Below are 24,538 nucleotides of genomic sequence, written 5' to 3' on the forward strand. Positions count from 1 at the left end.
TGCCAACTAAGCCTTTTTTTTAAAAAAAATTTTGGCCAGGCCGCGTGTCATGTGGGATCTTAGTTCCCTGACCAGGCATTACCCCGCGCCCCCTGCATTGGAAGCGCAGTCTTTAACCACTGGACCGCCAGGGAAGTCCCAAGCCTTATTTTAAAGTTCATTGGTTTTACTTGCTCAGAAGTAGAAATAGGGCTGGGAGTCTGGACTACTACCCTGCGCGAGTCCTCCCGCTGCTTTCCCTGCTGTCCGCCCCTCTTGGCTCCGTGATGCCCGTGGACCTCAGCAAGCGGTCCGGGCCTTTGAGCCTGCAGGAAGTGGACGAGAGGCCGCAGCACCCACTGCAGGTCAAATATGGCGGGGCGGAGGTTGACGAGCTGGGCAAAGTGCTGACACCCACCCAGGTTAAGAACCGGCCCACCAGCATTGCATGGGACGGCCTTCATCCAGGTAAATTGTATACCTTGGTCTTGACAGACCCGGATGCTCCCAGCAGGAAGGACCCCAAATACAGGGAATGGCACCATTTCCTAGTGGTCAACATGAAGGGCAACGACATCAGCAGTGGCACGGTCCTCTCCGATTATGTGGGCTCTGGGCCTCCCAAGGGCACAGGCCTTCACCACTGCGTCTGGCTGGTTTATGAGCAGGACAGGCCACTGAAGTGTGATGAGCCCATTCTCAGCAACCGATCTGGAGACCACAGTGGCAGATTCAAGGTGGTGAATTTCCGCAAAAAGTACGAGCTCGGGGGCTCCGGGGGCCGGCACGTGTTACCAGGCCGAATGGGATGACTATGTGTCCAAACTCTACGAGCAGCTGTCTGGGAAGTAGAGGAAAGCCAGGAGATGGACATCGTCCCAGAGTTCCCAAGCAGTGTTTCAGTTTAGTGATGCATGTAGATTTCTTCCCTTCCCCCTGCCCCGAGGCCTGAGCAGTCAGATTTAGGTTTAGGGTGTCTTTTCCTTCTGCCTGTCCTTTATAATTCTAGGGGGTTTATGTTTTGATCAAATCTGAACTCCGTTTTGGTGGGGGATACTTTGGTACTAGGATGGAGTCATCAAAATGTTAATATAAGAATAACAACCCAGACGTTAAAGAGGAAAAAAATTCTGGTAAAAAGACCAGGTCTGCAGTATTAGAACAGAGCATCAAAGAATCTTTAAGGGAGGTTGAAAAAAAGAAAAGATTGATTGCCTCTGCCTTTGTGAGCCCGAGCCCAGGACTGTGTGTGACGGCATCTTCTGGCATTTGTTTTCAGGGCCCTGTCTCTCACTAAGACAACCAGGGGCCGGCACGTCCACTAGCCCCCAACGTGATACATCTCAGGCTGGTTATTGGCTGTCAGTGTCCCGCTCTGGCTCTTTTAAAGAGCAATACTGGAAAAAGCAATAGGGAGAGAGTCACTTTGCTGTTAAAGCTTGGCCATCTAGATGAGCTGCAGGGCTGAGTGAGAGGTCATCAGAAATCCGAAAGTCTGTGCGTGTTACATTGATCTCTCCTCGGTGTAAGAAAAGCCGGTCTGGAGTTGCTGAATGTTGTGTTAATTCTGCTATTTGCTTATAGGTGAATAAAAATAAAAACGTGTAGATGGAAAAAAAAAAAAAAGTAGAAATAGGCTGTACTTTGTATCAGTCAATAAGAATGGAACGCTAAAGACATTTCCATTCAAAATCTTCCAGAAATGAACACTTCAGAAAGTTAACAGCTGAATGAAATTAAAGGACTAGGCTCTGTTTTAAGAAAATGAAGATGGCAAGCCCATTTGGGACTCCTCTAATAAACCAGGAATTCTATATATTCAACTTAGGTCTCAAATTCCAAGAAAGCATCTGGTTCTTTATGTAAGAGAATGAGTTTTAGGAGTTAGTGGGCATTTTCTATGTTAATAAACTTGTACAAACACCCTGACAGTCCTTCAAAAGTTAAGTTTATGTCTGATCAAAATTTGTGTGCCACATTTAGGAAGATAAATTCACTACCCAAGCACAGCCAAGCAGCAGAGTCCATTTAGAGGTGTTTTGACTTACTACGTAAAAATACTTGATTTAGCACAAATTTCAAATGTAAATTTCCTTTAAAATTAAAATGGGAACATTCTCAATTAAAACTTGAGTGAATGAGAACACAGTGTATAAATTTCAAGAGTTGTAATGGATTTCCATAACCATAGCAAACAAGAAGATTTTGTCAGAAAATTAAACTGAAAATTCAGGACAACAATTCCTTTATTAATTTACTGCTTTTATAATGTGGCAGAGCCCTTTCTGCTAGAATGTGATATGTAGATGGGGAAGTGACCAGCCCTGAGTTCTAGAAAAATTGCTACTACAAATAACAGAGCTCATAGGAAAAACAGAGTTAAGGCAGACTACTCAAAAATCAGTGTAATCAAAGCCCTAACTAAAACAATAAGAAGTCTTTACAGAAACACTAGCGCAGTTAAATCTCCACTTGAATTTGCACCTTGAATTATGGTCTTTGATCCTCTGAAGCCTCCTTAAACCCTGGAGCTCCTGCTTCCTAATTTGTTATATGGATTCTGAAGGGCATTTGCTTCTAGCAAAGACCAATTTCAATGAAGTTAAAAATATACCCCAGGGTGTAGACTTCTTCACCAAAGTTCTTAATGCAAACAGAAATGTCTTCACAGCTTCTCTGTCTGCACTCACTGCTTCACCAGAATGCTTAACCCTGTGGAATGTGGAACTGTTCTTGTAGCCACCATTTTCACTTCTGCAGGACTTTCAGTGTTTTCCTAATATTTTCTTGTATTACTAAGGCATTCCCTTTAATTATGAGAGAGTTTGTTCTAGATTGCTTTGAAATGTTAATATGCTGGGAAAGATTATTTTTGAACGAATGCTACCTCCCCATTATACTGACATCAATCCCATATTTACCAATTACAGAAGTTAATCTGTGTTACAGAAACAAGTATTGTAGCAAATAGACCATACTACCTGAAAAATGGATTTTTATATTTTATATTTCTAAAGAAACCCTCTGGTTTGCCACCCCAAGTTTGCCACAATCTAATCCAATAGTATTTCCCAGAACTTCAAGTGAATATTATGTCCAAGTTAGCTTGAATCATATCCTGTTCCTATGAAACACAAACTAAACTATCTTGCCTCTGAATCTTTGTCTTCAATGCTTTACTCCTAACCTTCCCTCACAACACAAGTCAAAGATCTATTAATTGTTTAAGGCCCAATGGAATGCCACTTCATCTACAATGTCTTTTATGAGTATTCAGTATGAAGCATTTCTTCCCTCCTAGCATTTCTAAGTACTTTTTCTAATTATTATTATTATTAAAAATAATATCTAAATTACAGTGAGATACCACCTCACACTCACTAGGATGGCTACTATTAAAAACAAAAAACAGAAAACAACAAATGTTAGCAACAATGTGGAGACACTGGAACCCTTGGGCACCGTTGGTAGTAATGTAAAATGGTGCAGCCACTGTGTAAAACGATGTGGTAAGTTTCTCAAACAATTAAAAATAGAATTACCATATGATCCAGCAATTCTACTTCTGGGTCTATACCCAAAAGAATTGAAAGCAGGTATCAAAGAGATATTTGTACACCCATGCTCATAGCAGCATTATTCACAATAGCTAAAACATGGAAGCAATCCAAGTATAAACCAACAGATGAATGGAAAAGCAAGCAAAATGAGGAATACAGTGGAATATTATTCAGCCTTAAAAAGAAAGAAAATTTTGCAATATGGTACAATATGGATGAACCTTGAGGACATTATGATAAGTGAAATAAGACTGTCACAAAATGACAAATATTATATGATTCCACTTATATGAGGTACTTAGAGTATTCAAAATCATTAAGACAGAAAGTAGAATGGTGGTTGCCAGGGGCCAGGGGGAGGGGAGAATGGAGAGTTACTATTTAATGGGTATAGTTTCAGTTTTACAAGATGAAAAGAGTTATGGGGATGATTGGTGGTGATGGTTGCACAACAATGTGAATATATTTAATACCACTGAAGTGAACACCTTAAAATGGTTAATCTGGTAATTTTGTTATATGTATTTTACCGCAGAAAAAAATATCTAGCAAATACTGAGCACTTCTTACATGTCAGGTTCTGTTGTAAGAAATTTACAGTCATGTATGTGTGTGTGTGTGTGTGTGTGTGTGTGTATATATATATATGTATGTATATATTGTTTATTTCTCACAAAGCTCTAGTAGGTGGGTAACATTACTATTATCCCCATTTTACAGATTAAAAAATGAGGCACAGAGAAGTTAATGAGGCACATGAGGTCACATGACTAATATAATCAGAGTTAGGATTTCAACCCAGGCAACCTAGCTTACTCACTATGCCATTCTAGTACCTCACAACAAAGTCTCCTGAAAAAAAAAACCTTTAAAACACAATGAGAGAAAAACAGCATTGTGACCTTTGCAGGAGCAATGCTATAAAAAATCTGTATTTTTGTTGACCTAGTAACCATCTTTCCTTCTTTAACTCTGTTTGTTTTTCATGTTCCACTGATTAATAGATTCTGAATCTCCTTAGTGGCATTTCTAGATGCTTTTTTTTTTTTTAATCAAAAAAGTATTTTTTACAGTGCCTCTCATGTATTAGGTACTTCCTTTCAAGCAAGTTATAAGTTTCAACTGATGGTGACAGAAATAGATTATAATAACCAATTATCTAGTCATACATCAAGTTAATAATAGAATCTGGAAAATTAACACAAATGTTCTGCTCACAAAGTAAAAAACAGCTGGGCTGCCAATGATTTCATCTTTACATTAACATTAGCATTTTTTTGTTTTTCTCCACTCTTTCTGGAACCAAAAAAAAATTTTTTTTTAATTTCACACCAACTCCCTCAACTCTTGCTCCTGATCCCTTCCTCAAACTCCAAAACAACTTAAGCATCAAATCATCTCTTTCCTCCACTGATCTTGCACAAACTTTTATGCAGCACTCACGACTTTCTATTACATACTGCAGTTATATGCACATACATCTTGTCTCCCCCTTCTAACCCAAGTTCTTTAAGGATGAGGTCTGTGAATGGTTAATATTTGTACCCCACACATTTTGTCCTCAAATATTTTTCTTTTTTTTTCTTTATTTTTTTTAACAAGAGCCTTTCTTTTTTTTAAAAAAATATTTATTTATTTATTTAATATTTATTTAAGACCTGGCTTTGCCGGGTCTTAGTTGTGGCATGCAGGATCTTCATTATAGCACGTGGGATGTTTTAGTTGCAGCGTGTGGGCTTCTTAGTTGCGGCATACAAACTCTTAGTTGCGGCACGTATTCAGGATCTAGTTCCCCAACCAGGGCCCCCTGCATTGAAAGTGCAGAGTCTTACCCACTGGACCACCAGGGAAGTCCCCTCAAATATTTTTCAATGAATGAAAGAGGCAAATGATAATAAGAAAAAATCACTAATGTCATTATCCAATATATGAAACAAAGAGGTTTGTGGGGGAAGACACTGAGCTCTCTAGTAAATATTTTGGGTTTGGAAATCCATGTAGATGTTTGGTCATCATCTAGAAATACTCTATTACAAAATTCTATTCCAGAGCTAAAGACAAAGAACTGGGAATCATCCAATTTCTGCACTTTTCTACAGGGAAATTTCTCTCTGCTAATTGTTGTCAGCATCCATCAGGATCACTGACAGAGCAATATCCCAGCCAAATGGACTTTGGGTCCAAGTTCCATCAACAGGAGACAGTCTCTTCAGGAGGCTGAGGGATACATAAGGGACTGCACCCACTGGACATCAAGCTGGGACATCTCTTTATACACATATGAATGGAGAGAGAGAGATTTATTATAAGAAATTGGCTCATGTGATTGATTATAAAGGATGCCAAGTCTCAAGACCTGCAGTCAGCAAACTGGAGACCCAAGAGAGCTGACAGTATAGTTCTAAGTCTGAGTATGGCAGGCTCAAGACCCAGGAAAAGCCGATGTTTCAGTTTGAGTCCAAAGTCAGGGAAAAAACCCCAATGTTCCAACTCAAAGGCAGTCAAGTTGAAGGAATTCCCCTTTTTTGGTGGTAGGGTCAGCCCTTTTGTTCTATTCAAGCCTTCAACTGTTAGGGTGAGGCCCACCACTTTAGGGAGAGCAATCTGCCTTTACTCGGTCTACAAATTCAAATATTAATCTCATCCAGAAGCATCGTTACAGACATACCCAGAATAATGTTTGACCGAATGTCTGAGGACCCCATAGCCCAGTCAAACTGACACATAAAATTAATCATCACTGCATCTCAACCACAGACAGCCAAGGAGTCTAGATCAGGAGCTTTCAAACTCTATCTCAGAGCCTCAAGAATAAAGCAATGACCAAGAGAGAACAGATAAGATATATTAAAAAACAACCAAAAACAAAACCTTGGGGGAATGCCTATGTTTAGAAACTAGACAAGGAAAACGATTCAAAGATTACAGGAGGAAAACTAGGAAGTAGACTTAACCAGGGCAACAGAAGAGAAGTTTCAAGAAAGGAACGTGGTCAATTGTTGCAAATGAAGCAATAAGGATGGACAGTGAGTATGGTCACTAGATTGGCAATTAGTATTCATACTACCAGAAACAAGTTTCTGCAATACGATAGGAACAAGAGAGGATGTTGAGGAACTGGAAAAGCAATAAGTACAAATTCCACTTTGAAGAATAATTGTAAAAAATACTTTGGGGAGACAGGAACAAGAAAAGAGGTGAAAGAGTTAAGTCTGGGAAAAGAGAAGGAATATCTCTTCCCTCCAAACCAGAAAGAAGAGGCAAATAAATCTGAGGTGGGCAAGTGCATACAAAGAATAACCTTGACCTCACTATTTAAAAAAAAAAAAAAAAGGTAATTGGAAGTCCTAGCCAGAGCAATCAGACGAGAAAAAGAAAAGGAATCCAAATTGGAAAGGAAGAAGTAAATTGTCACTGTTTGCATATGACATATGATACAGAGAACCTAAAGATGCCACCAAAAAACTGTTAGACCTAATAAATGAATTCAGTAGGATACAAAATTAATATATACAAATCTGTTGTATTTCTATACACTAACAAGAACTGGCAGAAGGAGAAATTAAGAAAACAATCCTATTTACAGTTGTGTCAAAAATATTATAATAAAATACCTAGGAATAAATCTAACCAATACAGGTAAAAGACCTGTACTCGGGAAACTATAAGATACCGATGAAAGAAAGTGAAGATGACACAAGTGGAAATATATACTGTATTCATGGATTGGAAGAATTAATATTGTTAAAATGGCCATAATACCCAAAGCAATCTACAGATTCAATACAATCCTTAACAAAATACCAATGGCGGGACTTCCCTGGCAGTCCAGTGGTTAAGACTCTGAGCTTCCACTGCAGGTGGCACAGGTTTGATCCCTGCTTAGGGAACTAAGATCCCACATGCTGTGCAGCGCAGCCAAAAAAAAAAAAACCAATGGCATTCTTCACAGAACTAGAACAAACAATTCTAAAATGTGTATGGAAACACAAAAGACCCCCCCCAATAGTCAAAACAATCCTGAGTAAGAAGAACAAAACTGGAGGTATCATGCTCCCTGATTTCAAACTACCCTACAAAGCTACAGTAATCAAGACAGTATGGTACCAGCACAAAAACAGAAACATCAATTAATGGACCAGAACAGAGAGCCCAGAAATAAACCCACACTTACATGGTGAATTAATCTATGACAAAGGAGGCAAGAATATATAATGGGGAAAAGGATAGCCTCTTCAATAAATGGTGCTGGGAAAACTGGACAGCTACATGAAAAAGGATCAAACTGGACTTTCTCTCACCATATACACAATTAAATTCAAAATGAATTAAAGGGCTTCCCTGGTGGTGCAGTGGTTGAGAATCCGCCTGCCAATGCAGGGGACACGGTTTCGGGCCCTGGTCTGGGAAGATCCCACATGCCGCAGAGCAACTAGGCCCGTGAGCCACAACTACTGAGCCTGCGCATCTGAAGCCTATGCTCCGCAACAAGAGAGGCCGCGATAGTGAGAGGCCTGCGCACCGTGATGAAGAGTGGCCCCTGCTTGCTGCAACTAGAGAAAGCCCTCGCACAGAAACAAAGACCCAACACAGCCAAAACTAAATTAATTAATTAATTAATTTTAAAAAATGAATTAAAGACTTAAATGTAAGACCTGAAACCATAAAACTTCTGGAAGAAATCAGGCAGTATGCTCTTTGACATCAATCTTAGCAATATTTTTTTGAATATGTCTCCTTAGGCAAGGGAAACAAAAGTAGAAAGAAATGAATGGTACTACACCAAACTAAAAAGCTTTTGTACAGCAAAGGAAACATCAACAAAATGAACAGGTGGTCTACTGAACGGGAGAAGATATTTGTAAAGGATATAGCTGATAAGGAGTTAATATTCAAAATATACAAAGAACTCATACAACTCAATATCAAAAAAACAAACAATTTGATTTTAAAAATGGCATTTTTCAAAAGAAGGTATATGGCCAACAGACACATGAAAAGATGCTCAACATCACTAATCATCAGGGAAATGCAAATCAAAACCACAATGAAGTTATCACCTCACGCCTGTCAGAATGGCTATTGTCAAAGAGACAACAAATAACAAGTGCTGGTGAGGATGTGGAGAAAAGGGTACCCTAGTGCACTTGCTGGCAGGATGTAAATTGATACAGCCACTATGGAAAACAGTATGGAGGTTCCTCAAAAAATTAAAAATAGAACTACCATATGATCCAGCAATTCCACTTTTGGGTATTTTTCTGAAGAAAACAGAAACAGTAATTTGACAAGATACATGCACCCCTATATTCACTGCAGCATTATTTACAATAGCCAAGATATGGAAGCAACCTAAGTGTCTACTGACAGATGAATGGATAAAGAAGACATGGTATATATATACAATGGAATATTACTCAATCATTAAAAAAAGAAAAGAAATCTCACCATTTGGGACAACATGGATGGACCTAGAGGTTATTATACTAAGTGAAATAAGTCAGACAGAGAAATACCATATGATTTCACTTATATGTGAAACCTAAGAAGCAATACAAATGAATGAATATAACAAAACAGAGACAGGTTCATAGATATAAAGAACAGAGGGGAGGGACTTCCCTGGTGGTCCAGTGTGTAAGACTCCGTGCTCCCAGTGCAGGGGGCCCAGGTTCGATCCCTGGTGGGGGAACTAGATCCTGCATGCATGCTGCAACTAACAGTTCATATGCCACAACTAAGAAGTCCACATGCCACAACTAAGTCCCAGCACAGCCTAAATAAGTAAATATTTTTTTTAAAAAAAGAAGAGAAAAAGAACAGAGGGGAGGTCGGGGGCGGGGGTTGGGAGTGGGGGAATGAAATAGGTGAAGGAAATTAAGTGGTACAAACTTCCAGTTACTAAATAAATGAGTCATGGGGATAAATGTAAAGCATGAGGAATACTGTCAATAATATTGTAATAACTTTGCATAGTGACAAATGGTAACTAGACTTATCATGGTAATCATTTTGTAATGTACAGAAATGCCAAATCACTAAATTATGTTGTGCACCTGGAACTAACAGTGTTGTAGGTCAATTATAATTCAATTTTTAAAAAAGGTAGTGAGGCCAAGGAGAGGTGGAAAGGGTAAATTAAGGGTTTAAGGAAATTGATGCAGGTTTGCAATAATTCACAAAAACTTATCAGTGCATACTCTACGAAGCATTTATAAGAACATGGGAAAGCTTTACACCTAAACAAGTCCCAGGTTCATGCCATCTTACCCCAGAAATTAGATGGAACACCAAGTTTTCAATAAATGTATTTTAAGCATTAAATATAAACATATCAGTTGCTTTTCAGAACAAAGTTGGTTACTTCGTTACCAAAATTTTATAGAGACTTCAGTAATCTACTCAACTAATATACTATATTCAGCTAGACAATAAAAAACCACATTTTATTCAACTTTACCTCTCCTTTAAAATTAACATTAGACATTGTGCTAATGGGGATATACATGTTTATAGGGTTAATCAACTTTTAGAAAGAGTCAATAGCCACAGAACTTTGTAAAACCAATTCTATGAAAATAATTTGCTTCATTACTAAAATCTTTGGGATCTATTCAAAGTAGCTAAATTATAGCTATTAACTAAAAGTGTGATTTAAACTTAAATTGCCAGAAGACAGTTTTAAGTACTATGCCTTTTCCTGGTTTTGGAAACAAAAATTTGAACTAAAGTATTTAGATTATTATGAACAAAAGACACTAGAAGGAAATAGGAAGTAAGACTGCTGAGTGAGAAGAAAAACACCCTTCAGAGTTTTTACCACAAAGCATAAAATTCTTACAGGAAATGAATACTTAAGTATGTAAAGTAATTATAAAGAATAGCACTGCAATCTTATTTCCCAACAAAAAATCTGAACCTCAGGGAAAAGTTTTTAAATAGAGATGAATGGTGTGTGAAAAATTAGAAGTTCCATGCCAATGTTTGTGCCACAGACTTCTTAAATCAGCCTATTATTAGTGTTCTGTTTACCTCCCCCTTTGGGGCTAAACCAAGTCAAACTTTATCTTCTTGTACACAAACAAAATGATGAAATTTTAGTGTTAATAAAAGGGCTTAGAACTTTTCTTTGAAAATAAAAATCTTTTTATAGCATTTGTAACAAGTGCACACTAAACCTCTGGTTAAAGACCTCCAATAACTATGCATTGACCACCTGAGAGGAACCATTACCAAATGGCTATTTATAAGTTCCTTTATTGATATTTAACTGTATACCTGCCTCTTTGAATTTTAGTCCCCATTGGTCTTTGTTCTACTTTTTGGGACAATGAATTTTAAAACTAAGTTACTAAACTGAATTTCTCAATTCATAGAGAAAAATATAAACAAATAGGATTTGAGTAATTTTAAGCTTTCTATGAAAGGTTATTTTAACTTTTACACCTGTTACCACTTGTCTATTAAAATCTAGCACAAAGTACTACTTAATTTGCACAAAGCAACGCACTTAATGTATTGGAAAACTTAGAACATAACTATTTCACCTTTTTTTTACAAGAATACCATGATTTTCAGGTATTCTACTTCCTGAACTGCTTTGAGAACCTATGTCCCAAACATAAAACTTTAAAAGAAAAAAAGTCAACTTCCTCTTTTACAGGGCAACTTTCCAAACTTTAAATATTATTACTGAAAGGATCTCAGAAATTATCTAGTCCAACTAACTTTATATCACAGATGAAGAAACTCAGATTCAACGTGTGAATTAGCTCCAATTAATATTCTCTTCTTCAGGCAAAATATCTCCAATCTTTTCAACAGTTCCTTAAATAGCACAGCTTCTAGATCCTGAACACTGCAGTCTTCTCTTCTCAAGACACACTCTAGTCTACCACTGGTCCCTTTTAGAATGTGGTGCTCAAACATAATTATTACATAGGGTTTTAAAAGAGCAGAGGGCACTTCCCTGGTGGCGCAGTGGTTAAGAATCCGACTGCCAATGCAGGGGACATGGGTTCGAGCCCTGGTCCGGGAAGATCCCACATGCCGTGGAGCAACTAAGCCCATGTGCCACAACTACTGAGCCTGCGCTCTCGAGCCCATGCGCCACAACTACTGAAGCCCGCATGCCACAACTACTGAGCCTGCGTGCCTAGAGCCCGTGCTCTGCAACAAAAGAAGCCACCACAATGAGAAGCCCGCGCACCACAACGAAGAGTAGCCCCCGCCCGCCGCAACTAGAGAAAGCCCACGCACAGCAACGAAGACCCAAGGCAGCCAAAAATAAATAAATTTATTAAAAAATAAAAAAAAATAAAAGAGCAGAGTATAACAGAATGATCAACAACTACATACCTCCTCAGCCATGCCACAGTTAGACTCCTTTAAGGAGCCTGAGCCACCTCAATTCAGATACTGTGCCATTTAGTAAAGCTACTGATGTACACTGTAGTAATCTAGCTCCCATCTCTGATTGATCAGCGGATCAAGTCATGTTATTTTTGCTTACCTGGCTTTGACTCATGTCTCTCGCAACCAATTTGATTACTCCTTGATCCTTCCCCCTGTACTTTAAACAAAATCTAAAAACATGTTTCTGCTAAAACTTGCCTAGAAGCCTAATTCCTAGAGTCTGAGCAAGCAGTAATTCTCTGCAACTCCCATGTGATCTGATTTCCCAGATCTTGTTAGGGGAATTTTTTTCTATATTTAGGAAACTACCTATCCTCATCAGCCCTGCAAGATGATTTCTGAAAGCACCCCAAATAGGGAAAATATCAAGATGATACTGTGACAAATATTAAAAATGAGTAGGAAAAGATGTATGCAGAGAGACAATGAAAGGGATATAAATGAGTATCACAGCCCTGCCCCCATCAAAGGAAAGGGGTGGAGAAAACACCAGTCTAAACTATAGAGGGCAACAGGGAAAGGAAGCAAGTGTTTTGCAGCAAAAGCACTGGCAATCTATGCTACAGGTTTTAAGTTACAAAGAAACTGAAGAAGAAAATATTAGTTGGAGATAAGTCACCCTCTGGATCTAAGTTTCTTCATCCATGAAATAAAGTTGGTTAAACTAGATAACTGTGGTTATCATCTTAAATATCTCTAAAATATGAGTTCATTTAACTAATTACAATACCATTATTACATGAAAAAATTAATAATTCCTTAACTTCTTCACATTTCAGTTTCTTCAACTGTGAAATAGGTATGGGTCGCTCTGATCTCATAGGATTCTTAGGAACTCTCTACTGTCTCAGTGATTATAAAAAAAAAAGAAGAGTTCAGTTTGAACATTTACAGCACAGATAAAAAGCATGTAGCTCTTAGGTTCTGAGTCCAGTCTTGGATCACTGATAGCAAGTAATTCTGGTCGACCCAGAAACCTCAACTTGTTTAAGATGATAACCAGAGTTCACCTGGAATGGTAATTTCAGCTCATCTGGAATAATCTATTTCCCTTAGTGAATAAATGAATTTCCACTGCTGGGAAAGTTAGAATTAGAGATACAGAGATAATGAAATAAACCAAAGTCATTTATAAATATTTTATTAAATTCAAGATAATCTATGTATTGTGGCTACAATGCATATATTGTAGAGGTGCAAATGCATACACATGAAGGTGTGATGCAAGGAGCAGGAGGATTATTTGAAAGTGACCTGGACGCTCACTCTGGGTTGCCTGGACAATCAGGGGCTCAGCCTTCTACCAATGGGAAGGCTGAGCCTAAACTCAGCTACCTTTAGGACCAGGGGCTTCTTTTTCCCTGATAGCAGAGACCGCAACTTTCCCTAGCTCCTGAGATCTCCAGTTACTGGCAGCTGCCCTTCCCAAACTACTTCTGATACCCCTAATCCAGACTACATGGTGTCAAACACCATGCCCTCATGCTAAATCCATAAAAAGGAGATCCACAGTTAGAGAGGGATCTCTCTATTGGAACACTGACCCAAATGTGAATCCAGCAGTAACCTGGCCTGAGCAGGATGGGAGGATCAGGGGGACCAGTGTCTTCCTTTTTTTAAAAAAAAAAATGAGGTAAAGTTCATAGAACATAAAAACTGCCATATTAACCATTTAAAAATGTACAATTTGTTGGCTCACAGTACATTCATAATGGTATGTGACCATCACCACTATGGTAAGAACACTGAAATGTTCTAATTCCAGAACACTTTCATCACCCCCCCCAAAAAAAATCCCTGTACCCATTAAGCAATCATTCTCCATTCCCTCTTTCCTCCAACCCCCCAGCAAACACTAATCTGCTTTCTTTCTCTATGGATTTGCCTTCTCTGGACATATCATATAAATTGAATCATACATGTTTTTTTGTGTCTGACTTCTTTCACTTACAATGTTTTCAAGGTTCATCCATGTTGTAGCATATATCAGGGCTTCATTCCTTTGTATGGGTGAATAATATTCCATTGTACAGACATACCGCTTTTGCTTATACCCATTCATCAGCTGATGGACATTTGGGTTGTTTCACTTTTTGGCTATTATCAATAAAGCTGCTATGAACAACCCAATTTTTAAAATGGGCAAATGACAAATAGACATTTCTTCCAAAAAGATATAGAAGTGGCCAATAATCATATGCAAAGATACTCAACACCACTAGTCAACGGGGAAACCCAAATCAAAATCACAATGAGCTATCACTTCACATCCATCAGGATGGCTATAATGCAAAAAAATGTCAAATAACAAGTGTTGGCAAGCATGTGAAGAAACTGGAACTCTCTCATACATTGCTGGGGGGAATGTAAAGTGATGCAGCCACTATGGAAAAGAGTTTGCTGGTTCCTCAAAAAGCTAAGCATAGAATAACCAGCAGCTCCACTACTAGGTATAAGCCCCCCGCCCACACTTCCTGATTTGGCTTAAAGTTTTCCCTTCTCCTTTCAAATACTTTAGGAAATGACTGTTATTTGTAAATACAAAGACAAAAACCATGACAAGGTGACATAGAATATTAAGAGAAAATAATCTGACATTAGAATAAATATTTATGATTCCAATTTAAACTGTGAAATTAACCTGTGACTTTTAAATTGAAAGGTGTTAAGAAGTTCTGTTACTAAATTTGTAAACAGTACTGAAAAGCTTAAGAGACCTTAATAACAGGTATTTCTTAGTGGAGAGCTGTAGTCAAAATACATTTGGAAAACACTGCACTGGTTAAGATTTTTCTGGGTTCTGATCGTGTTATCCAAAGAAATCCTCATCCTTTTTTCTTAACCTTCTTAATATCTGCTTTTTTCTCCCAAGACATCTAAAATGGCTTTTAAAAATCAACAATTCAACATAAACCCATCCAAATCATGCAAAATTTGCTTCTCTTCCCCTAAATGCTAGTTGAATCTCAGTGCCTAAAGAGTAGCCAAATGCTGATCTAATTAGCTGAATGATATGATTCACATTAAGGTAAGAATGAGGCTTAAACATTCCTAGAATCCACAGATACCATAAGAGCAAAATACAAATCTTCAGTGGTATACTATATATGGAAAGGAAAAGTCTAAACCCTGCTGCTTCTCTTCTAAGAGAAGACATCCTGTCTCAGGCACCCTTAACTAATTTTTCCAGACAGTAAGACTATACGGACTCAGCAACTATGCTATATAGACTACAGTTCTTTTCTTCACTTGTATCAATACAGGTGTTTAAAGAGAGTCCTTTAAATGGCTTTTCTCCCATCTCTCTGGGGCCTTCCTTCCTTCCTTCCTCTCTCCCCTCCTCCCTCCCTCCCTTTCTTCTACTCATTCATTCATTCATGGTTAAAAACAACAAAACAATATACATGAGAATTTCTATAATGGGGTTAAAAACCAAAATTACTTATTTACCCTGAAAAATAAAGGCAATAAGGAAAAGAAAGTAGGACCACATATAATAAATGGACAAGGAGAGACAGATAAAAATTATTTTTAATGCCTATCAGTGAAAGCCAGATCCTTGATTATAGGTTTTCAAAATTCACAATCCTAGAAAAGATAATATTAATAGTAAGCAATTTTTCAATCTGCCTGGGACTTCCCTGGTGGTGCAGCGGTTAAGAATCTGCCTACCAATGCAGGGGACACGGGTTCGATCCCAGGTCTGGGACGATCCCACATGCCGCAGAGCAACTACGCCCACAAGCCACAACTACTGAACCCTCGCGCCGCAACTACTGAAGCCCGCACGCCCTAGAACCTGCGCGCTACAACTACTGAGCCCACGCGCCGCAACTACTGAAGCCCGGGCACTCTAGGGCCCACATGCCACAACTACTGAGCCCACACGTTGCAACTATTGAAGCCCGTGTGCCTAGAGCCCATGCTCCACAACAAGAGAAGCCACTGCAATGAGAAGCCTGTGCACTGCGACAGAGCAGTCCCTGCTCACCGCAACTAGAGAAAGCCCACGTGCAGCAACAAAGACCCACCACAGCCAAAAATTTTTTTTTTAATTTTTAATTAAAAAATTTTTAATTAAAATTTTTTTTTTCAATTTGCCTAAACACATTTAATCCTTTACCACACAATCTAACATTCACAGTATACTTAAGAATAAAGAAAACAAGATTCAACATAAAAAATATTTCTTTTACCAAATAAATTATGTACACAAATATGAATTCTCTGTTACACTAAGTTTGAGAAGTTAAGAAGAAAAGACTATACCTGAGATATTTGGCCCTGGACTTTTGTAGGCTGAGTTGTTCGAATATTTAAAGACTGGCTTCTTGTTACTGTTGCCCCAGAAAGAGATTTTCCATTCACCTTTCTTTCAAGGTGACAACTTGCTGGTGATCTCTCTTCAAGAAGAACAGCATCCCAAGGATCGTCTGCTAGCAAACCTGGTATATTTTTCTCTTCTTCATGGTCCAATACCTCTACATTGTCCACCTTAGGCTTACTTAGAGGATCCAAGTCTAACCAGTCAAACTTACTGATATCTTCAGACTTTGGAGATACCTGTAGATTGCTGATAGTAGCTTTTGAATTTGTTATCTCCAAATCAGTCCTTGCTTTTCCATTTTTTAAAAATTCTGATGTACTAGCTATTTTGTCAAACAGCTTTGCCATGTCAGGACTGACTACTGGACGATAGATAGGTAAGCTTCCTTGTGGATGAAAGGGTGTGGTGGGTGTCAAAGGATATGAAAAATATGGAGACTGTCCTGGAAGTCTTAAATATATAGGTTCTGTGGATGGAAAAGTAGGCATTCTTGGATTGAAGCCATTTTGGAATACAGTCTGTTTACTACTGTAAGTTGACTGGTAAACAGAAGGTAAAGAGTAACTGGAAGGCCCAGATAATCCAGGTGGCCACTGTCCTCTCTGAATAGCAGGTCTAAGATAGAGCTGTGCTGAAAACGAAGGGCTCAGAACAGGAGTAACTGGCAATACAGGTGTTTTTCTAGTCTCGAAACTGTCATCCAGCAATAGTTTCTCAAGTTCAGCTTGGGTAAGCTTTTCTACATCAATATCTACTGCTCTTTTTTGGGTATCTGATTCAGGAAACACCATGAGATCATAATCCTGTTTGCTATAAACTTGTGCTTTTTGTCTGGTGCTGCTTGACCACTCATAGCCTCTCTGGTTATCGGTCACCCGTCTATCCTTTTGCAGTTTTGCTAAAGCCTCTGCTTCCATCTGTAATGCTTCTTCTTTGTCCACATCTTTTGTTCTTGTTGGTTCCAGATGTGAAGATGAACATTGCTTAAACCCATTGTTGTTGGATATCTGAGCCATGTCCACTTAAAAGACCAAACCTTCTCCAATCTATTTTTTTTCTTGTAGCTTCCAAAATAGCAAGACCTGCACGTAAAAATAAATATAACACTCGATTAGATTTTTAAAACATGAATTTGTTTTGTTTGTAACCTACCACATATGATTTAGGATTTAATGTCACAAACAGACCACGAAATGAAATGAAATAGGGAAAATCTTGGTGAAGGAACACTTTTAAAACACCTTATACACTGTTGGGTTAAGAGAAATGTTTAAACATACATGACTTTATCCCATTCCCTGACCTAACAGGAAAGCTAACACAGTAAATGAACTCAAGAAGCTGTCACTTCAGTTGTCACACTGGCTGCCATTAACCAGTTGCACTTCTGGCAGAATTCTTGGCATAAAATGGCTTAAGTGCTAGTCACAAATTTTCAAGAGTTCAGACACGGTTTACTGTTATGCAAATAGCAAGTCAAAATGGTTTCAATCTTTTACTATTTGTAAAATTGCTCAAAAGCCAATTAGCAATAAAAGTATTCAACACCTAGTAAATAAAATCAAGTAACTATTATTTTATCAAATCATCATATGAAAAATTAAGGGCTTATAATATTCTAGAAATTTTAAAAATGTATACTGTAACATAGATTAGAATAATATGATAAGTGTTAAGGCTATAAGAAACTGTAATACTCCACTCAAAGGTTAAATTATGGCTGAATTTGTCACATAGTTCTGATCACACTTCTATTCTGATTATCTGCAGTTAAATCAATAGTTATGATACTAAAATTTCTCCTTTTCCAATTGCTAAAGTATCTATTCATAAACTAGAAGATAGTTTATTAAACTTTCTCATGATCAGTTAATAAACATTTATACTCCTCTATTTAAAATAAACACTTAATTCAGATCAAGATTACCCTATGAAGCAAAATGACCAATTAAAGGGTTAGTTATCTACTGTGCAACAGAGGGCACATTTCCTGCTTCTAATCAATACGATACAGGGATTAAATGTGGGTTCTGGAGTCACATCACCTTTATTTATGATGCTGTAAGACCTTGGGCAAGTGATAACTTTTCCACATGCCTAGTTTCCTAACTTTTAAAATATGAAAAAGTATCTATTTCCTAAATTACAAAGGATTAAATGAAACAATGCAACTAAAAGTGTCTATCATTGGCCTTAAGCATAAGCATTAAATAAATGGCATCTACTATTAATCTGATCTGATTTGAGATACACCTAGTTTGAATACCTATAAAGCAAGAGAGCGCCTGTTTACATCCTTTTTCTAGTACAGTGCTTATTTACAATATGTGCTCAATAAATGCTTAATGAAAGTATGTAGGGAAATGTCCAAAGTGAATTCAAATTAATGTAACACAAATGAAAATCCTAAGTGTTGAGGTATACTAAATGAAAAAATTATTAGTGATGAGGACATGAAGAAAGGTAGTCAAGAAAGACATCATCTGCAATTCTTTTATACAACTACAGTTGAGTTTCTGAGGCATTTCACTGAAAAGCTATTCCAAATTTTTCCCTTCCCTGGCAGGCTGCAAAACTAGGCATGATGTGCACTTAAAGTTTGTACACGTCACTGTACGTAAATGTTTTATGGAAAGAAAAAACTGAACACTGACTTGCTAAATATGCATGAAGTACTTAGAGAAAAGTACTAACATCTACAATTTATTTTGAAATGCATCAAAAATAAGATAAATTGATAGAGGGATGATACATGGATAAATAATGATAAAGCAAGTATAGGAAAATGTTAATAGTAGAATCTAGGTGGTAGATATGCGGGTATTCACTTTGAAATTCTTTCAGCTTGGCCTCGTGACTGAAAGTTTTCACAATAAAATGTTGGGTGGGGGGGAATGGGTACAAATTCTTCCCATTCCCGTATATACACCCACTCTGCAATGCGACTTTGTTGTTCCTCCCATAAAGAGGTGGGGTCTATTTCTCTACTTGATCTCAGCTGGCCTTGTGACTTGCTTTGACCAACAAAATGTGGAAGAGTTGACACTGTGAGAGTTCTAAGCCTATCATAAGAGGCCCAACTGCTTCAGCTCTTCCTTCCCTGAGTGCAGCCACTGCCATGTAAATGCTCACATAGGATGAGAGAGCACAAAGAGAAAGAGATCCAGCCAACAGCCAGCATCAACCACCAAACATGTGAGTGCAGACACCATCTTAGACCATCTGTCCACAGTTGAGATGACCACAGCCACATGAGTGACCCAAGGCAAGACCAGCAGAAGAAACCACCCAGCTTGAGTTCAAGTCAAACTGCTAACCCACAAAATCATTTTGGAATGGTCTGTTACATAGGAATAGATAACTGATAAACCTTTTCTTCTTACTTTTAGAAAACAAAACTGAAGCCACTTACATATTTAATAGAAAATTTCTGTTTTAACCTCCACAGTTACCACTACTACCTTCCTTCACACATCCTCAGAGAATGAACAGCCCCTTTTCCTTTCTAAGGATGCCCCCTCCACTTATATCCTTAATCCTATTGAATTCCCCTTCTTTATGAATGACTGCCTCCTTTGTATTATCAATTTCTCCTTTACTTGCTTCTGCTCCTCTACCATAAAAATGCTCAAGTTTTCTCCATACTGAGGGGAAAAAATTTGAACATTCCCCTTTAGACTCCAGGAGCTTTCATTTTAATTTTCTCCTTTCACTGCCAAACTTCTCAAATGAGTGACCTAGAAAGTCCTTTCTTTACTTACTCTGCCTTAGAAAAATTCTACTTGTCCTTCAGGGCCCAATTCAAAATACAGTCTCCTGTCTGAGGCTTTACTTAAGCAGCTCCTACCAGAATTTATCTTTTTAGCTCAACTAAAAATTTTTATCTTAACTTTTGTATGCTGTTTTTGCATGCTCAGCATCCTTTCTTCTGGTAGTAGAATCTATAACTTTTGGACACCACTTGTCTTTCTTTTGTTTCATCTACTTTGAATTGAGCTGGACCATCCTTACTCCCCCTCGACCCTACCCCAACTCCAGAAGATCCAAGTCTGGCCAGAGTTAACTACAGAATTTCTGGAACTATTTGGAAAAGAAGCTTATCATTGAGGTTGCTAAGCTGGTAGGATGTAAGCCTGGAGCTGTTCTGGCCATCTTTGCCACCGCTTGAGGAGATATTACCTGAGAATGAACCCAAGCCAGAAGAAAGCAGAGCTAAGATAAATTAGATAAATTCTAGATATTACATTAAACATCTGGATCCAACCCATGTCCAAGGCCAGTCTTTTCATTTATGTAAGCCAATAAATCCCTCTCCTTGCGTAAGCCAGTTTAAAATTACTTTTTTCCATGATAACCAAAAGTATTTTGATTAACACAGAATCTGTAACCTGTATGTCTACCGAAACAGACTAGAATAAGCTTCTTAAGCAGGGAAGCCTAGTTTGTTCATTTTTTTCTTCCCCACTACATTTAAAAGCACCTTGCGTAATAAATATGGAACTTAATTTAATTAACATGTGTTTTAACAGGAGGGAATGAAGGCTATTGGAGTCTTGGAGAAGGGATTTCAGATGGCACAAGAGTATGGATATATGATGAGAGAAATGAGTCGTTTCATTTGTGGTGTTTTTATACATATTGGTGATGTTTTTATACATCACCAATACATTTGCTTGCTCTATCCCTAGTTCCAACTCAAAGTAGTATATGCTAAAGTAAATACAACTCTAAGTAGCCGGTAACAGCTGTCTGTTAGCAGCTAAATACCATATTTTAAAGTTTGGGGCCTTAAAAAAATACTGTATTTTAGTTTCCCAAAAGATTATTATGCATGTATACTCAGATAATAATAAAGGACTTAAACGGCTGTCCAAAAGTAACCCTGTGCCTCAGCTATTTTTCTAAGGCTGTTGCACTGACATGCTCCATTAATTTTTGAAAATAAAACTTCACTTGATGACAAACATTTAGCAGGAAATAACTTCCAACATGCTCATTCAAAATGAAATGTTCCATGCTAATGTTCCCCCAATTCAAGCAGGGAAAGACAATATAACTTGTTTTTGAATGATGATTGTATACCATCTGCCAAAAATTTCCCAACATAAAGGAACTCAGTGCAGATCACAAGGCTGTAGCTGCTTTAAAATTCTTCAAAAGAGGTCAATTAAACTATTCAGTTAAACTTTTGGATACTATTTGCAGACCCAAGTGAATTAATTTAAAAGCTCTTGGCTTCTTCTAACATTCATTTACAATTTAAATTTAAATCTCAGACAAAAATAAAACAAGTCAGTCCTGCTACCCATCTAAATGCTTTCTAATCTTAAAATTCAAGATACCTAAGAAAATGGAAAAACAATTATTTGAGTTCAACAATATAAATATTCTCCTTTAAAATGAAAATGAATCTCAAAGAAAAATAAATTATGGTACCTCCATGGATTGAATATTATGCCACTACTAAAAATAAAATTATGAAGACTGCAGTTAAATGTTTGTTAAAACTCTAGAAAATATCTACATATCTCTATCTATACATAGACCTGTGTTTGAAGATATATAGATACTATATGCCAAAAATTGCTTTAAGCAATATTTTAACTAATTTAATCCTCACAAATTCTATTAAGTAGCTACTATTATTATCCCTAGTATACAAACATATAATCTGCCCAAGCTCATAGCAGCTAGCAAGTGGCGAAATTAGAACTCAAATCCAGGCAGTGCTAATTCACTACAATGTATTTTCATGTTAACAGTTATGTGGAATCAATAAGTGTCTAGACATATCTTATCCTTTATAAATACCAACTTTCTTCCTCAATCCTAGGGTTATTTCTGTCTGCATTAATAAATTTTCTTTTAATTCTACCATGAAGTAGTTAATACTGCTATTTAGCTATAATATATATCAATTTATCAGTTAATTATCACCAGATGACTAGCAAATTTATAATTTCACTGCAGGCATGAATTCTTATTTTATTTACCCTCTACTCTCAAACTTATACTACAGTTGTTGAATGAATGCATAATGCATCAGTGACTAGAGAACTTAAGACACCATTTCTTTTGTCAGAGAAACTAAACTCTGAAACAAACAAAACAGACTGAAAGAACTCATTTATTAATAATTCAACTAAAACTGAAAAATCACGTGGTTGAGTTTAGAATAAACGAGTGGTGGGACTTCCCTGGTGGTCCAGTGGTTAAGAATCCACCTTTCAGTGCAAGGGACGAGGGTTCGATACCTGGTCGGGGAACTAAGATCCCACATGCTGCGGAGCAACTAAGCCTGCATGCTCTAAAGCCCGCTCGCCACAGCTAGAGAGCCCGCATGCTGCAACTACTGAGCCCATGCACCACAACTAGAGAGCCCGTGCGCTGCAACTACTGAGCCCACATGCCACAATGAAAGATCCTGCATGCCGCGATGAAGATCCCATGTGCTGCAATTAAGACCCGGCTCAGCCAAATAAATAAATAAATATCAAAAAAAAAAAACAAGTAGTGGGAGAAAATTATCTTGAAAACTAGGAGGGAGAGAGGTGGCAACAGAAAAGTAAAAATAGGAGAGAGGGGCTCCATTTGTGCTTTAAAACAAACAGACAGACAAACTGCGTTAGAAAAGCATATTCTATCTCTAATTGATTCATGGAGGGGGAAAAGAACTCATATGACCAAAAAAATAATAATAATCAAGTACTTTGTTATTAGGCACTGTACAAATCTGTCAAAAAGACAAAAAAGAAGAATGTCCAGTTTTCGATGAGATTAGGTTAGAGTAGCATTGTTCAACAGAAATAGAATGCAAGTCACATATGAAATTTAAATTTTTTTATAGCTACATTAATAGAAACAGATGAAATTAATTTTAATAATAAACTTTGTTTAATCCAATATATCCAAAATATTATAAAGAGGTAATCAATATAAAAAAATGAATGGGATACTGTACTTTCATTTTTTTATACTAAGTCTTCAAAATCTGGTATATATTTTACACTAACCACATTTCAACTTAGACTAGCCACACACCAAGTGCTCAACACAAAGGTGGCTAGTGGACAACACAAGGTTAGACTTTATGAGGAAAGAAACAAAAAGCACGGTGAACAAGCATCATTACTTTCTGGATGGTAAGGAAAACTTTATTTTACCAAAAGTTACCCCTGCCCTCAAGTCAATAACATATCTCAATTGCCCATTAGTTATCTCTCAGGAGAAGAAAATTTTTATTTTTTTATGCCCCATAGATAACATACAACTTTTTAACTAAGGCCTTATCATCCCTTGTAACTTCTGTATTTTTAAAGTACATAATTTCCAATTAATCTTTTTAAAAATATTTATTTATTTATTTATTTGGCTGTGCCAGGTCTTAGCTGCATCAGGTCTTAGCTGCACCATGCAGGATCTTCGTTGCAGCAGGCGGGATCTTCAGTGGTGGCATGCGGGATCTTTTAGTTGTTGCACACGGGATCTTTAGTTGCGGCATGCAAACTCTTAGTTGTGGCATGCGGGATCTAGTTCCCTGACCAGGGATTGAACCTGGGGCCCCTTGCATTGGGAGTGCAGAGTCTTAGCCAATGGACCACCAGGGAAGTCCCTCCAATTAATCTTTTTACAATTAGAAAATTGTTAACATTTCATAGAGAAATGTGTTCACAATCGACCACACAGGATAAATTACAAAGAGATTAAATATTTAACTGTTAAAAAAAGAATCATAAAACCAAAGAAACAGAGAATTCCTACATAACACCAGCATAAAAAAGGCTGCTGTAATGTGATTCAAAAACCTAGAAGCCATAAGAGAATTCAAGTACATAAACATTTAAAAAAATAACTTTTGTTTGGCAAACAAGCACCAATGAATTTATTCATTTCCTCAGTAAATATTCATTGGGTGTATATTTATGAATCAGGCACTGTTCTAGGTGCTGAAAAGTAAAATAAAAATAACTTGACCATTAAAAATGTCAATGAAAAAACAAACTGGGAAAAAATATTTGCTACTCATATCACAGAGAAAGAACTAATTTTAGTAATATATAACATAAAGCCCATAAAGAAAAACAACCCTATGGAAAGATGGACAAAGAGTTTGAATGAGCAGTTCACAAAAAAGTAAAGACACTTACCCTTACTCATGTTGAGGCAATAGCAATTTAAAAGTTATACTAAACCTAATTTTATACTAAACTGATAATAAACACACAGATAAAGGAAAAAAAATATTCATCATACCAAA

The 24,538-nt window shown here is 37.4% G+C and overlaps 1 protein-coding gene and 1 pseudogene across 1 annotated transcript in view; one reads left to right on the forward strand and one right to left on the reverse strand.

The window, feature by feature from the left end:
* PIK3C2A (phosphatidylinositol-4-phosphate 3-kinase catalytic subunit type 2 alpha) overlaps nucleotides 1-24,538 on the reverse strand; it is a 102,713-nt gene that overhangs the window by 55,890 nt on the left and 22,285 nt on the right. Inside the window, exon 2 of the mRNA XM_068554606.1 lies at nucleotides 16,224-17,363. Coding sequence (XP_068410707.1) covers nucleotides 16,224-17,297 — 1,074 coding nt within the window. The 5' untranslated portion in view covers nucleotides 17,298-17,363. The remainder of the gene's footprint in view (nucleotides 1-16,223; nucleotides 17,364-24,538) is intronic.
* Nucleotides 267-827, forward strand: LOC137771933 (phosphatidylethanolamine-binding protein 1 pseudogene; annotated as a pseudogene).

The sequence above is a fragment of the Eschrichtius robustus genome, chromosome 11 (assembly GCF_028021215.1).
Source record: "Eschrichtius robustus isolate mEscRob2 chromosome 11, mEscRob2.pri, whole genome shotgun sequence".
In the NCBI taxonomy this organism is placed as follows: domain Eukaryota; kingdom Metazoa; phylum Chordata; class Mammalia; order Artiodactyla; family Eschrichtiidae; genus Eschrichtius; species Eschrichtius robustus.